Raw genomic sequence first — 15838 nt, 5'->3', positions numbered from 1 at the left:
CACGTTCGAGGATGAACGTATGTTTAAGTGGGGGATGATGTAACGACCCGACCGGTCGTTTTGAGCTTTTGCACTTTGCTCACCAGTTCTCAGGCATGACTAGTCTCGTGTGATGTATTATGACTTATGTAAATCATCGATTTTGGTTTTCAGGGTAATCGGGACGGATTTGGAAGAACAGTTCTCAGTTTGAAGCTTAAAATTTGAAAGGTTTGACCAAGTTTTGACTTGTTAGCATATGATCTCGGATTGGAATTTTTATTATTTGGTTAGCTCTGTTAGGTGATTTGGGACTTAGGAGCGTGATCGGAATGTATTTTGCAGGTCCGTGGAAGGTTTAGGCTCGAATTGGCAAAATTGAAATTTTGGCGTTTTCCAGTTGATAGGTGAGATTTTGATATAGGGGTCGGAATGGAATTCCGGAAGTTTCAATAGGTTCGTTGTGTCAAATGTGACGTGTGTGCAAAATTTTGGGTCATTCGGACGAGGTTTGGTAGACTTTTTGATCAAAAGCGGAATTCGGAAGTTTTTGGAACCTTAGGCTTGAATCCGATGTGATTTGGTTGATTCGATGTTGTTTGAGGTGTTTTGAAGATTGGTATAAGTGTGGATAGTGGTATACGACTTGTTTATGCTTTTAGTTGAGGTCCCGGGGGCCTCAGGGTAATTTCGGGTGGTTAATGGGAGGTTTTGAGTTGGAATATGCAGCTGAAGTGCTAAGTTCCTGTCATAACCGCACCTGTGGCTTGGGGAACGCAGGTGCAGGCTCGCAGAAGCGCAATTTGGGTCGTAGATGCGGAAATGGACAAGAGGCGCTGGATTCGCAGATGCGGAAGATTGAGCGCACCTGCGATAGTGCAGGTGCGGCGGTGTGATCGCAGGTGAGGTTTGGGGCGCTTAAGTGATTTGTGCAGAAGCGCACCTGGGACCGCAGGTGCGGGTCCGCAGGTGCGAGATTTTAACCGCAGGTGCAGTTTTGCTGGGTCAGAATATATAAATTTCACCTTCACGATTTTGAGTGGATTTTCACCATATTTCAAACGGGAAGAAGCTTTGGGAGCTAATTGAAGGGAGAATTCAAGATGGCTTCATAGAGGTAAGGTCCTTGGTCCCTAAACTCGTTTTTATGATGATGTTTGAGGTTGTAAGCTTGAATTATATGGGAGAATCAGTAGCAAATTGTAAGTTAGGGCTTGGAAATTGGAGACCTAAATCTAGGGTTTTAAGGGGTCGTTTGTGGTCGGATTTTAATGTATTTGATATGTATGAATTCGTGAGAGTGTAAGGATTCTAGTTTTGTGAATTGTATCGGGTTTCGAGACGTGGGCTCGGGGGTCAGGTTTGGTCAATTTCGGGATTCTTGATGTAAATTGTTTATTTTCGAGTGGGCCTTGTTCCCTTAGCACATTTTGATGGTATGGTACTATTTTTGGCTAGATTTGGAGCATTCGGAGGCCGAGTCAAGAGGCAAAGGCATCACGAGCTAGAGTTTGGACTGGATAGAGGTAAGTAATGATTGTAAATATTGTCCTGAGGGTATGAAACCCCGAATTTCACATTGTTGTGCTATTTGAGGTAATGCACACGTTGGATGGCGAGCGTGTGGTCATGCACCGTTGGGGATTGTGACTTGGTCCATCAGGTATGACTATTAAGTCGCGTATTTTATTTGAAACTATTTGATATTGTTATATTGTGGAAAATATATTTGTGTTTGGGGCTAAATGTTGTGTCTGGGCCTTGCGCCGATTGTTTGGACCCTTAGGGGCTTTTACTACTGTATTTTCCTCACTGTTCTGGTTTAATGTTTACACTCAGTCATGCTATGTTCTTATTATTTTCATAACTCGGTTTATTCACTCCTTTTGATTTCATAAATGATTTTGAGCCGAATACTTGTTTTACTGTCATCCCGAGGGGCTTGAGTGAGATCTGGTTGAGTGAGGCCAAGGGCTTGTGTTGTGAGGATATCATGGGATCGGGCTGCGCGCCGCAGCATGTGGTACTGATTTTTGATATACGAGAGGCTGAGGGCCTAATTTATTATGCCACGAGGTGGATTATGATTGATATGAGGCCGAGAGCCTGTTTGATTATGCCACGAGATGGCTTGTTATTGCGCTTGGACCGTAAGGGGCCCTTCCCGGAGTCTGTACACCCCCAGTGAGCGCGGGTACCTAGTGTGAGTGATGTGATGTAGCCCGAGGGGCTGTTGTTGTTTCATGATATTGCCCGAGGGGCTGATACGAGTGATTATGAGATAGCCCGAGGGGCTGGTTCTATTGATAATTTGCCCGAGGGGCGGTTCTTGATTTATGTTACGCCCGAGGGGCTGATTACGAGTGATTATGAGATAACCCGAGGGGCTGGTTCTATTGATATTGTGCCCGAGGGGCGGTTTATGGTACATGTTTTGCCCGAGGGGATGTTTACGTTTCTATCATTTTTTACTCACTCTTTTTATCACTCGTCTGAAACCATTGGAAGATGTTTTAAAAAGGAAAGATTTTTTTTTTACTGAAACTGAGTTTGATTTACGAAATAAACAATTTCTGTACTGTTTTGGAAATGTACTGTATTTGCTGTAGCGTTATGACGTGGCATACGTGTTTTCTTACTGCTCATTTTTCATTTACTTTTATTACTTACTGAGTTGGCGTACTCACATTACTCCCTGCACCTTGTGTGCAGATTCAGGTATTTGTGAACCCGGTAGTAGGTGTTGATTGCTGAGTGGTAGAGTCATTGGAGTTAGCAAGGTAGCTGCCCAACGTTCACAGCAATGCTTTTCTCCCTCTTGTCTTCCTTAGATTGTATTTAGTACATTTTTAGACTCTTAGTTGTATTTAGACCTTAGTAGATGCTCGTGACTTGTGACCCCCGATGTCGGGCTGGTGTATTTATTCCGCGCTGTTTATTTAGACTTACATTATGAGATATATGATTAATTAAAGGCTTAAAAATGATTGTTATTGATTAAAGGGTTGAATTCGGGAGTTGTGTCGGCTAGCCTAGTTTCACGATAGGCGCCATCACGACCGGGTCGGTTTTAGGGTCGTGACACCGCCCCTCGGGCAACCTCATAATCACTCGTAATCAGCCCCTCGAGCACAACATGAATAAAGATCAGCCCCTCGGGCAACATCATATCAGTCACTCTGAGTACCCGCGCTCACTAGGGGTGTTCAGACTCCGGAGGAGCTCCTACAGCCCAAGCACTTTAACAAGCCATCTTGTGGCATAATAAATCAGACCCTCGGACTCTCATATATCATAAATCAGTACAACATGCTGCAGCGTGCAACCAGATCCCATGATATCCTCACAACACAGGCCCTCAGCCTCACTCAATCAGAAACCTCTCAAGCCACTCGGGCTAACAGTAAAACAGGGTGCTCAGCCCAAAAAATCATTTATAGTATCAAAATGGAGTAAATAAGGCTAAGTTATGAAATAAGTAAAATACGGCATGACTGAGTACAAATATTAAATCAAAACAGTAAGGAATAGTAGTAAAAAGCCCTTAAGGGTCCAAACAGCTTGGCACAAGGCCCAAATATGACATTCAGCCCAAAACATAGTAATACTTTCCAAAGCACAATAGTATCAAATAGTTTTCAGTCAAATATGCGACTTAATAGTCGTACGAGGTGAACCAAGTCACAATCCCCAACGGTGCACGCCCCTACGCTCGTCATCTAGTGTGTGCGTCACCTCAAAGTAGTAAAACGATGTGAAATCCAGAGTTTCATACCCTCAGGACAAGATTTACAGTCATTACTTACCTCAAACCGGACAAAACTCTAATCCGCAATGCCCTTGCCTCTCGACTCGGCCTCTAAATGCTCTGAATCTAACCAAAATCAGTATCACATCATTAATACACTCTAAAGGAACAAAGCCCATGCGAAAATTATCAAATTAACTCAAAAATCCTAAAATTGGCCAAACCCGACCCCGGGCCCACGTCTCGAAATCCAACAAAAATTATAAAACCAGAATCATTATCCTCTCACGAGTCTATACACACCAAATTTACCAAAATCTAACTTCATTTGACCCCTCAATCGCCCAATTTTAACTCTCAAGTTCCAAGCCCTAATTCCCCAATTTTCACCCTTAAATCCCACAAATTTCATGCTTAATCAACTGAAAATCACCATAGAATCGAGTTTTAGGTTCAAAAACATTACCTCAACGAGTTTCCTCTTGAATCCCTCTTAAAACCCCTCTAAAAGCTCCAAAAACCAAGTTGAAATTGTGAAGAATGACCAAAATTCTCGAAGGGTCCTTTATATACTTTCTGCCCCAGGGATTTCGCACCTGCGGACTCGCACCTGCGGTCCCAGGTGCGCACCTGCGAAAAATCACTTAAAGGACTAGGACCGCATCTGCGCCCAGTCACCGCACCTGCGGTGCCACAGATACGTCCAAATAACCGCATCTGCGGTTCTTCTCCTGACGGACAAAAAACGCACCTGCGATCTCCATACCACATATGCAACCTCGCACCTGCGGTCCCCAATCCGCAGGTGCGGAAACGACAGAAGCAGCAAAATTTGCAGCAACAACTCAAAGCCAAACTTTCCGTCAACCACCCAAATCCATCCCGAGGCCCTCGGGACCTTAACCAAACATGCCAACAAGTCACATATCACCATTCAAACTTATTCCAACCTTCGGAACACTCAAAACAACATCAAAACACCAAATCACCCTCGGATTCAAGCCTAAGGATTTCCAAACTTTCAAATTCTGCAAACGATGCCAAAATCTATCAAACCTCATCCGAATGACCTGAAATTTTGCACACACGTCACAAATGACACAACGGACCTACTCAAATTTTTTGAAATTCCAATTCCGACCCCGATATCAAGATTTTCGCTGCCGACCGAAAAATGCCAAATTTCTAATCTCGCCAATTCAAGCCTACATCTACCATAGACCTCCAAATTACATTCCGAACACGCTCCTAAGTGCAAAATCACCTAATGAAGCTATCTGAACCATCAGAATTCACATCCGAGATCTTCTACAAATAAGTCAACATCCGGTTGACTTTTCCAACTTAAACTTCCGAATAAGACTAAGTGTCTCATTCCACCCCAAGACCACTCCGAACACAGGACAACCAACACGATATGATGAAATATAGCTGAACAACACATAAAGAAGTAGAAATGGAGGAAACGGGGATGTAACTCATGAAACGACCGACCAGGCCGTTACAGGAAGAATCCAGTCTTGGACTTCAACGTTTCTGTCATATGCATGGAGAATACAATTAATTAAAAGTGTGCTCTTCTCTATTCAAATATTTTTCTCCCAGGTTTTTCTGCTACCAAAGAAGCTAATCCAACGTATTGAAAGTGTGTGTCGAAGATTCGTATGGACTGGAGGGGTGGAGGCATCAAAGAAAGCACTACTGGCCTGGGACAAACTATGCCAGCCTAAGCTGCAGGTGGATTAAACTTACTTGATGTCGAGACATGGAATAAGGTAGCCGTTTGCAAACTCCTATGGAACTTATGCAAGAAAAAAGATAAGATGTGGGTGCAATGGATCCACATTTACTATAAGAAGCAGAACTCATTGTGGAATGTTGAACAAAAGCAAGCCTCCTGGATTGTCCAGAAAATACTGAAAGCTAAGAACTACTTTGAGGAAGCTGGATATGCAGAAGAAGACATAGTGGGAATGGAAAAGTTCTCCATCAAATCCATGTGTGCACAGCTTAGAGGTGATTTTACTAAAGTGTCATGGAGGAAACTGGTGTGCAAGGACGCTGGGTTGCCTAAATGGATTTTCACACTATACTTGGCTGCTCATAGACGACTTTTAACTAAAGACAGATTGAGGGGATGAGGCTATTTGGAAGATACAACTTGTTCACTCTGCAATATAGAAGAAGAATCCATTGATCATCTATTCTTCATATGTTCTTGTTCATCACAAATACGGACAACACTGTTACAATGGCAAGGGATTAAGAGGCAGGTGATGCCATGGACAGATGAGATATAATAGGCTGAGAGACACTACAAGGGAAGAAGCACAAAAGCTGAATTATACAAACTAACACTTGCAGGTTGCTTGTACTACATCTGGCAAGAGAGGAATGGCAGAATCTTTCAAGCAAAGCAACGATCAGCAGTAGTACTTAGTAGACTAATAACACAAGATGTGCATGGTTGAAGAGCTTCTAAGTTGAGACTACAGAGAAGATTGATGGATCTTAATTACTATCCTAATGTTCAGTTAGATAGTTAAATAGTAATTTAGCAGTTAGTAATGAGAAAGGCTAGTTGAATAGCTAAATCTGAAGCTTATGTCCAGATTAGGCTTGAGCAGAACAATGTAATATTACTGGTAAATAAAAAAAATTTAGTTACCAAAAAAAAAGAACTGCCAGATATATCCAGATGAAAATTTATGGTAACGTTTAATGTCTCCTTATGCATTCGGCCTAAAACGAATTCATAAATCAATAACAATGAAAGCCCATAGGTGACCAATAAATTCAGTTAGAAATGGATAATGTGAAATGTGTGCAGAGTGCAGACAGGCAAAATACATGGCTCAAAAAGAACCCCACTTCGCCTCTTCCCAAAGCTTTCTAGAACCAACCTGTTAACACCGTGGCATTACTAAGCATCATAATATTCCTCTCCGGAACCCCCCCAAAATACCCTTAGATCCTTTCCTATTTACACCTTTGCCCCTTTCCTTTAACTACCTTTCAAGGTCATTTTCGACAATACCCAAAACAAAAGTCACTTTTCATCCAAAGGCGGCTCCCCAATTTCCCAAAACACCCTACCCTAACGGATATAATTATACAAAATACAAGGTCAAAAACATAATTTCCTGAAGAAGAATTGGCTGCTGGACTTCAAACAGTAAATAAATTAAAATTAAAACAAACAAAATTGAGAAGTTGGGTTACGATAAAGATTTCATAAGGGGGTAGGTAGTTCAAGAACTCCGGCGAGGGTTTTCAAAAATTCCCTTATATTTTTCTGCTTTTTTATTTCCTTATCGTGAAACCCACTAATTTCTTCTTCTTCTTTTTCATAAAGTTCAAATCTTTGATCTGTAATTTTGCCAATTTTTGAGAAAACGAAAGAGTCCCTTTTGGGGAATTTACCAAATGTCTACTCCGCCGAGAAAGATATTCTCCGGCTGGACTTTGACACCAAGAACCGATCCGGCAAATAGGGCAGTTTCAAAGGGTAAAGATGTCGGCTTTATGGGTTCTGGACAAAAGGGTATTTTCTTAAGCGAAGATTGTGATGATACTATGGACAAACAAGTGATTCTTGAGAAGCTCTCAAATCTTGAAAATGAGGTTAATTTACTAAACCACACTTCTATTTTATAGTTTTTTTTTAATTATTTATAGAATATGGTTGTTTTGCTCGTTGGTACTTTAGTTTTCTTGGGTTTAGACTATGTAAGAAGAAACAGTTGTATATCCTTGGTATTATAAAATTATGAAGAATTATATGTTGTACTTTGTACATGGATCTTGCAAGAATTTGGGTTCTGTTATATGCTAGGGTAGAAAGTAGCTTGTGCAATTATATGTTGTACTTTGTACAGAGGATTTTTTTTTTTCAATATTAAAAAAGGTTATTTTTTGAATTTAAACAATCAAGAATCTTCCTTAAACTGATGACAATTTTGAACTCGTTTCTTGCAAGTGGAGCTGATGTTGTGAAATCTAACTTTTGGATACTGTTTTGACATCTCAGTTTAGGTAACAGTAAGACATCTTATGCTGTATATGAGTTCATCAATCTTTTATGTTGCCCTGAGATTTTGTTTCTATATCTGGTATCATGCTTTTAAACAGCAAGAAACCTAGTGCAATCCCACGAGTGGGGTCTGGGGAGGTTAATGTGTACGAAGACCTTAACCTTACCCTGTGAAGGTAGAGAGACTGTTTTTGATAGACCCTCGGCTCAAGGAACAGTGAAGGTATCATGCTTTTGCATATAGAAAATTCATGTAAGTTCTATTTGCAATGAATGGTTTAATCCAACTTAATTTCCCAGCACACCGATAGGGGGGGGGGGGGGGGGTTATCTTGCCAGTGATAAAGGATAACATGTGCTAGCACTTGCTGCTTCTATGTTTGATGTATATGTTAGTGTTTTTCAGTATATATCTGCTGTGCCATGGGAGTTACTTCTCTTGAGTTTCAAGTCAGTTAACAAGGATTTTGTTTGACTGCTTCAATTTTTCTGTAGCTCTTGGACTATCAATACAATATGGGCCTTCTCTTGATTGAGAAAAAGGAGTGGTCTTCTAAGTATGAAGAAATTAAGCAAGCCTTAGATGAAGCAAAGGAGGACCATAGAAGAGAACAAAACGCTTACTCAATTGCTCTATCTGAAGTGGAGAAACGGGAGGAGAATTTGAGGAATGCATTGGGTGTTGAGAAGCAATGCGTGCTCGAGGTACACTTCTACTTCTTCATTAGGCTACCATGTTTTTATGATCCATTTTTCTTTCGCGAAATGTATGATTAGCAAGCTAACATGATTAATTACTATCAGAAAGAACTAATTTTTAAACCGGTGTCTGTTGCTAGGAGAACAATGATGTTTGTTAGCTTTGCCTTGAAAGCCTTGGAAGTAATGCCAGCTTAGTTGTAGACTCCTGATTGGTAAAATAATAGTACAAAAATTATCTCCGTCTCTTTTCCTTTAGGAAGCAGTACATTCCACCGCATGTGCTTTTAGAACATCACCAGTGTTTGTTGTCACGGATTTATATATCGATTTATAGCATATGTACCAGTTATGACCATGCAGTATGTTAACTACCGAGCAGACAAACTCTGCATATGTGCTAGACTACCAGACTTAGCATTCTGCTCCATATGGGCAAAACATGAGTTAACTTTTTCTTCCATTCACTGATTAAAAAAAATCTGCAAATGTTCGAGGGCTACACATGTTTATCTGGAATACTTCCATGTAGTGCAAATCTGTCATATGAACATTTACCTTGACTTCTGGTATGACGCAATTGATTTTTAGTCATGTAATGATCAAAGAGGATCTAAAACATCTAAAATTCCAAGTTATAGAAGGCACTAGGAGGTAATTTTCTTGATCTCCATGCCTTTTATGTTGTGAACTTGCTCGATTCTCCTGTATGAATATCGATCTGGATCCCCTTTAGGAATGTGTCCTGTAAATTTTCAACCTTGTAACAGAATTTTCTGACGAGGTGTTACATGTGCTTCGTAAAGTGAAGGTTCTTGGCACTCTTGTTCAGTTTTATGATGATACTAACCCAGTGTATTGCCTTTTAATATCTTCTAATCGTGTTGGTTGGTGCAGCTAGAGAAGGAATTGCGTGAGATGCGCTCGGAGTATGCAGAGACTAAATATACAGCTGATTCAAAATTAAAAGAGGCGACTGCATTGGCTACTAGTGTTGAAGAGAATTCACTACAACTAGAATTGAAATTGCGTGCAGCTGATGCCAAGCTCGCTGAGGTGAAAAGAAAAAGTTCAGAAGTTGAGAGAAAACTATGTGATATTGAGGCTCAAGAAAATGCACTTAGAAGAGAACGGTCCTCTTTCAATACCGAGTATGTTCCTTTGAACACTATTATTTTCCCTCATTTCTCTATGCCACTTTGTAGTTTTGATGTCCGCAGTTTTGAATGATGAAAGTGATGCGACAGCATCCATTGACAGTAACAGTGGTTTTTTTTCTTGTTATCTCAGGCGTGAAGCTCATGAGAGTGCTCTATCTAAACAAAGAGAAGAGTTGCGAGAATGGGAAAGAAAACTAAAGGAAGGAGAGGAGAGGCTGGCTGATGCTCGAACATTGCTAAACCAAAGAGAGCAACGTGCAAATGAGAACGATAGCGTTTTGATGCAGAAGCAGAATGACCTTGAAAATGAGTCGAGGAAAATTGACATAGCTAACTCAGTTTTAAGGAAGAAAGAAGATGATATGAGCAGCCGACTAACTAGCCTTGCTCATAAGGAGAAGGCAAGTTTCCTTGGATTTCTCCAATAGAGTAGCTAATGTGTATTTTGATCTTTATGTTTACTAGTTCTCCATTTGATGCAGGAACTTGAGGATGTGAAAAAGAGCCTGGAGATAAAAGAGAAAGAATTAGATGAACTACAGGAAAAGCTAAATGCAAAAGAGAGAGTGAGTACCTGCATTTATTAGTTATTTATTATTCTGTATGCGTGATTGATATTTATGAGGACAGTCCCTCCTCCCTCGAGTCAATTTCTCTACAGTACTTTTTCTACAGGATTAGGCCACATTATCTTCTCTTACTCTTATTTAAAAATTTCTTATTTATACCCCTTCCAGTATTTGGAGTACTCTTGGCCCAGGGCTTTGGTCTAGTAATGCACAGTGCGTGATGTGGGGGTTAGGTGCACGTCACGAGTTAGAACCGTGACACAGATAGCCTGGAATTAAGTGGAGAAGGGTAGATGGGCGGGTACGTTATCCACTGAGTTCTCGGTTGTCAAAATAATATCTGGAGTACTCTTCTAAAAATTTCTCTGCCTCACATTATCTCTGGTTGTCAGTTCTCTGTTTTGCTCCTATTGTCCCTTTAAAGTCTTTTGTTTCCGAGGAAGAAATAAACTTGAAAAAGAGCTGTCAAGTATTTCAATTATCGATAGGACTATCGTACTTACTTTATACTTATTCTTGTGATCGGAAATTAACAGGAGGAGATACAAAAGTTAATGGATGAACACCGAGCTATCCTGCAATCAAAAGAAGAGGAGTTTGAATTGGAAATGAGGCAGAGGCGGACATCACTAGATGAAGAACTGAAAAGCAAGGTGATTGAACTGGAGAAGAAGGAAGCTGAAGTTAATCACATTGAAGAGAAACTCAAAAAACGAGAACAGGCACTTGAAAAGAGAAATGACAAAATGAAAGAGAAGGAGAAGGATCTTGAATTGAAGCTGAAAGCATTGAAGGGAAGAGAAAAGTCTCTGAAAACTGAGGAGAAAGAATTGGAAACTGAAAAGAAGCAGATATTTACTGAAAAGGAGAGTTTACTGGCTTTAAGGGCTGAGCTTGAGAATGAAAGAGCTGAACTTGAAAAACAACAGCTCAAGATCAATGAGGAAATGGAACAGCTTAAAGTAACAGAAGATGAGAAAATGGAACATGCTCGCCTTCTTTCAGAACTGAAGCAGGAGACGGACAATTGTAGACTTTTACGAGAAACTCTTCTCAAGGAAGCTGAGGATTTAAAGCAGGAAAAAGAGAGATTTGAGAAAGAATGGGAAGAGCTGGATGAGAGAAGATCTATGATCGAGAAGGAGTTGAAGGAAGTTAAAGAATTGAAAAGGAATTTTGAAAAACTGCGGCACACTGAGGAGGAAAGGTTGAACAAGGAGAAGCTGGAAACAGAAAATTATGTTCAGAGAGAGTTGGAAGCCCTTAAAGTGGCACAAGAGACATTTGCGGCTACTATGGATCATGAAAGGTCAGTATTAGCTGAGAAAACTCAAAGCGAGAAAATGCAAATGCTTCATGATTTTGAAAGACAAAAACGAGAACTTGAGAGTGAAATGCTGCGGAAGCAGGAGGAAATGGAGTCCACGCTGCATGAGCGGGAGAAACTCTTTGAGGAAGAGAGGCAGAGGGAACTCAGCAATGTTAACTATTTAAGGGAAGTTGCCCGTAAGGAAATGGAAGAGATGAAGTCAGAAAGAGTTCGGCTGGAAAAAGAAAAAAAGGAAATTTCTGCAAACAAGATGCATCTCGAAGAACAACAGTTAGAGATGAAAAAAGATATCGATGTGCTCGATGGTTTAAGCAGGAAGTTGAAGGATCAAAGGGCAGCTTTTGCAAAGGAAAGAGAGAGGTTCATTGCTTTTGTCAAAAATCTGGAGAGTTGCAGCTCATGTGGAGAGGGAGTTCGGCTATTTGAGCTTTCTGGCCTTCAAGCTCTACATGATGTGGAGAATTTCGAGGCCCCTCCCTTGCGAAGTGTGGCACAGGAATATCTAAAGGATGGTCTCCAGGGCTCACCTGGAAGTGCTAACAACGAGTTGTCCCCTGGTGTTCTTAATTCAGGATCTACTGCTTCTGCTGGAACCATGTCCTGGCTTCGAAAATGTACATCAAAGCTTCTCATATTCTCACCAGGTAAGAAGATTGAGCATCCTGCATCTCAAGGTCTCATTGGTGGATCTTCTCTGGCAGAGAAATCGGTTGGTGAGTTACCTGATGGACTGTCGAAAGACGATGATCAACCAGATCTGGCTGTTTCCATCAATGACACGTGTGATGACCAGAGACATCAAAGTGATAACAGCATTAGAGAGGTGGAAGCTGGCCAAGATATTCGCGAAGACTCTCAGCATTCCGACGTGAATGCTGGCCAGCGCAGACCTGTCAGGAAAGGGCGTGGTAAAAATAGTAAGACAGGTTCAACTAAGGCAAAAGCTGCAAGTGCAAAAGCAATCCTTGGAAAAAATCTTAAGGAGACTGAGAATACGCACGTGAATGGTGGTTTGGAGAACTCAATTAATATAAATGAGGAGAGCCAGAAAGAATCTAGTCTTTTGGGTGGAGCGCCAAGTAACACCAGAAAGCGTACTCGCACCCATACATCACAGGGAACGGCAAGTGAATTTGATGGAAATCATAGTGATGGACAGTCAGATAGTGTGACGGCTAGCAGTCGGAGGAAGAGGAGACAAAAGGCTGCCCCGTCCGTGCAGGTTCTTGGTGAAAGAAGATATAATCTCCGCCGTCCCAAAAGGTAAATCCCTTTTATGGTTTTTGATTTCTGAATTTTGTTGTATTGCATAAGATAAACTGAACTGTAATGCAAAGACTATAAACAAGATCTGTCTTTAAATGTTAAATACAATGTTAGAGAACACCTCCACCCCCCAACCCCCCCCCAACCCCCACTAAAAAAAAAAAAAAAAGAGAACCTGACATGCAAAAAGAAATTTAAGAAACATTTAGAAGGGCATGTTTCTGGAGGAGAGAAACAAACCTCGCCTTCCCTCCCTCCTTCACTGCCGCAACCAATAGGTAAAAGCCGAGAATTAATGGGGAAAACTGAAATGCTTAAGCTTGTCCTCTGTATTTTCAGGAAGGTTGTTAACCTCAAAGATGTGGGTACTGTGGTACTTCCATGGCTAATGGAAGTCAAACCGATTCACTTCTGAGGTCCTTAAGTCTCTTGGATAAGGTCGCGTGTGGACATTTAGAAATATTGGGTTCTTAAGGACTATGAATGACAGTTGAATGCTTAAGTTTGGATGCACTTTTCCTAAATGAGATGTGGAATTGAAATTACTCATTTCACCGTTCCATCCTCGTCCTTGTACTTCAAGAGAGACGACTTCCATGTGATGGACATTGGTCTTAGGTTAGCGTGATGCTATCAGCACCCTAAGAATTCTCTTTCCCTGAACTTTTTCTTCTCTTTAGTACAAGTATTAGGTTTTGAATGAAGGATTTAGCTAATCATGTACTACCGATAAAAAAAATATAGCTGATCATGTACTCCGGGCAGCAGACAGCTTGATATAGTTTACTAGAGCTCTAAAGAGGTTTGTTTTACTGGAAGGAAGAGGTTGTGAACTTTGAATGCTTTCTTTTTATGACCTATTTATTTCTGTAAACTCAATTTAATGAAATTAAGTAGAACGTGCAGACCAACCCCGGTTTGCTTGGGTGTATGCAGACCAATACCAAAGAGATTTCAAAATTTAGTAATAGGGTACTTCATAGTCGTTAGTCCTGTAATCACCTGGTGTCAAGTGGTACTGGCCTTATTGGGATCTTCAATCCTGTACCAAAGTCTTGTTTAATGGTGTCTTCTCAGAGGGAATAGGAACTAGATTGATCACCATCATCCTCGTGCTTGAGAGACAATTGGGTGGTCTGTCGGTCAACTGTTTCCGATAAAGATTTTACGTCTCATGAAACTCTTTGGAAGGAGATGACCAACTCTCTTAACTGCTTCTCTTTTCGTGGTAGATTTTTCGTCTCTGTTGCTCCTTCCTCGCTCTCTATGGGAGCTGAGGCAGGTGTTGTTTGACAGCTAATGGTGTTTGACTTACATTTTTACCATCAGTGTGGCTGCAGCTACGGCTAATGGATCTTTGCCAGAGCTGGTCTCAAAATCTCAGGAAGAAAATTGGGATTCCAATGCTGCGCCAGCAGCTCCTGCAGAGGTCAGCGATGGAGATAATGGAGAACTCAGAAACTCTGGTGCGGGTCTTCCCATTGTAGCCGATAGCTCTGTAAGTACACACTCTATTCTCCTGCCCCGTCTGATGTACAAATGTCCATTATCTCACACCTACTATTTTTGTTTAATTTACTGCATTCCATCTGCATGTATGCTATGTATGTGTGTCATACTTTATTTTGTTCCCCCGGCACCTCTTTCCCCTGGATATTAAACCACAACAGCACAGGTGCATGCAATTATTAAACTGGATCTTTTACTCGAATGAAATATTCAAACACATTTTTCTGGCTACAACTGTTTCAGTGAGGGGTCCTTTGGTTGGTGTAGGAGGAGATTCAATCTCCAATAAAATACAGCATTATATTATAAAATGTTTGCTTGCTACTTCTGTTTTCGTAGCAAATAATGCTTGCATAAGTTATGTGGAAATCTCTGTTATTTTATGTGGGATAGAATGTGAAATAAGAATCCGGATATTAATAATAAATGGATTACACACGCTGAGATGGCAATACATAATAGTAAACTAACTTTTATTTTACTTAAAAAGTAAACACATTTTAAATTACACATTGCGCACTATTTTGTAACATATCAACCGAACATCCTACAAGAAATCAGTAGTCTAAGGCGCTACTAATCTCTGCACTAAAGTCGCAAAATTATTAATCCATCCAAAACATATCTCTAAATTAAACTTTTTTAAGTTTTGCTATTATTTGTCTGGCAGTTGAAGGGTGCAGCAGACAGTGCTGATATAGCTAATGAATTGGTAGATGATACGGGATTGAGTGAAGAAGTGAATGGAACACCAGAAGGGCCCTCAGGTTACAGTGTGTACGATGAGGAACACAAAGATGAACAGGATGAGGATGATGATGGTAAGAACGAAGAAGATAACGAGGGCAACGAGGAGGAAGAGGTTCAACATCCCGGTGAAGTCTCTATAGGGAAGAAGATTTGGACTTTCATCACCACATAATGAAGGCCAAAATGACAGTGCCGCTTTGGTTGCATGCTTGAGAGAATTTTTCCAGGCATATTGACAACTATTCCATTTCTTTTGCTACTTTTAGTATAGTTTCATGCTTTTAGAGTTTGTCTAGTGGTGTGTGTATTCTTCTGGAAATGAAGTTAAAACAGAAGTCAGTTCAGATCGGAATTGTTGTGGTAGGCTTTTAATGCTTGTGTTAGGATGTCAGGTGCTTGCATATTGTTTAACAATCGTAGTGTCCATAATATCGTGGTATCACGACTTAACCATTGTAACACTAGACTTCTGGTACTTAATGTTATTGAAACATTGCTAAAATGACTTAATTGTTTCATTGTATCTGCTTTATTGCCACTTACAGACAGAAGAACTGAATATGAGTCGATGGTTATCATGCCACCTTTCCTACAGCCTCATAGCTACATATTGCAATCAAGTAATCAACTGAGATTGATGTTAACGTCCTTGAGATTTCCCAAAACGGAAAACGAAAGCTTAATCGAAAAAGCTTGTACCTTCAAAACATAAGGGTAGGGTCTGTGTATGCACTATTCTCTTCAGAATTTCACTTGTAAGAGCACACTGGATTTTGTAATTGTTGTTGAAAAAAG

At 40.6% G+C, this 15838-nt stretch overlaps 1 protein-coding gene across 1 annotated transcript; it reads left to right on the top strand.

Moving 5' to 3' along the window:
- The first annotated feature begins 6921 nt into the window (after nucleotides 1–6921).
- On the top strand, nucleotides 6922–15566 carry LOC109238373 (protein CROWDED NUCLEI 1-like). Its single transcript, XM_019404806.1, has 8 exons — nucleotides 6922–7351; nucleotides 8256–8465; nucleotides 9357–9610; nucleotides 9750–10020; nucleotides 10102–10185; nucleotides 10725–12781; nucleotides 14114–14282; nucleotides 14964–15566. The coding sequence occupies exons 1-8, from the start codon at nucleotides 7154–7156 to the stop codon at nucleotides 15213–15215; spliced, it is 3495 nt and encodes a 1164-aa protein (XP_019260351.1). The 5' UTR covers nucleotides 6922–7153; the 3' UTR covers nucleotides 15216–15566.
- Nucleotides 15567–15838: the final 272 nt, after the last annotated feature.

The sequence above is a fragment of the Nicotiana attenuata genome, unplaced genomic scaffold (genome assembly GCF_001879085.1).
Source record: "Nicotiana attenuata strain UT unplaced genomic scaffold, NIATTr2, whole genome shotgun sequence".
Taxonomy (NCBI): Eukaryota; Viridiplantae; Streptophyta; class Magnoliopsida; order Solanales; family Solanaceae; genus Nicotiana; species Nicotiana attenuata.
Note: the sequence above shows the minus strand (reverse complement) of the source record. Positions and strands in the feature narration are given on the sequence as shown.

Coding starts and splice junctions, on each gene's coding strand:
- LOC109238373 (XM_019404806.1), top strand. CDS start 7,154: ATGTCTACTCCGCCGAGAAAGATATTCTCCGGCTGGACTTTGACACCA. Junction 10,186..10,724: donor AGCTAAATGCAAAAGAGAGA/GTGAGTACCTGC, acceptor GGAAATTAACAG/GAGGAGATACAAAAGTTAAT. Junction 14,283..14,963: donor CCATTGTAGCCGATAGCTCT/GTAAGTACACAC, acceptor TTTGTCTGGCAG/TTGAAGGGTGCAGCAGACAG.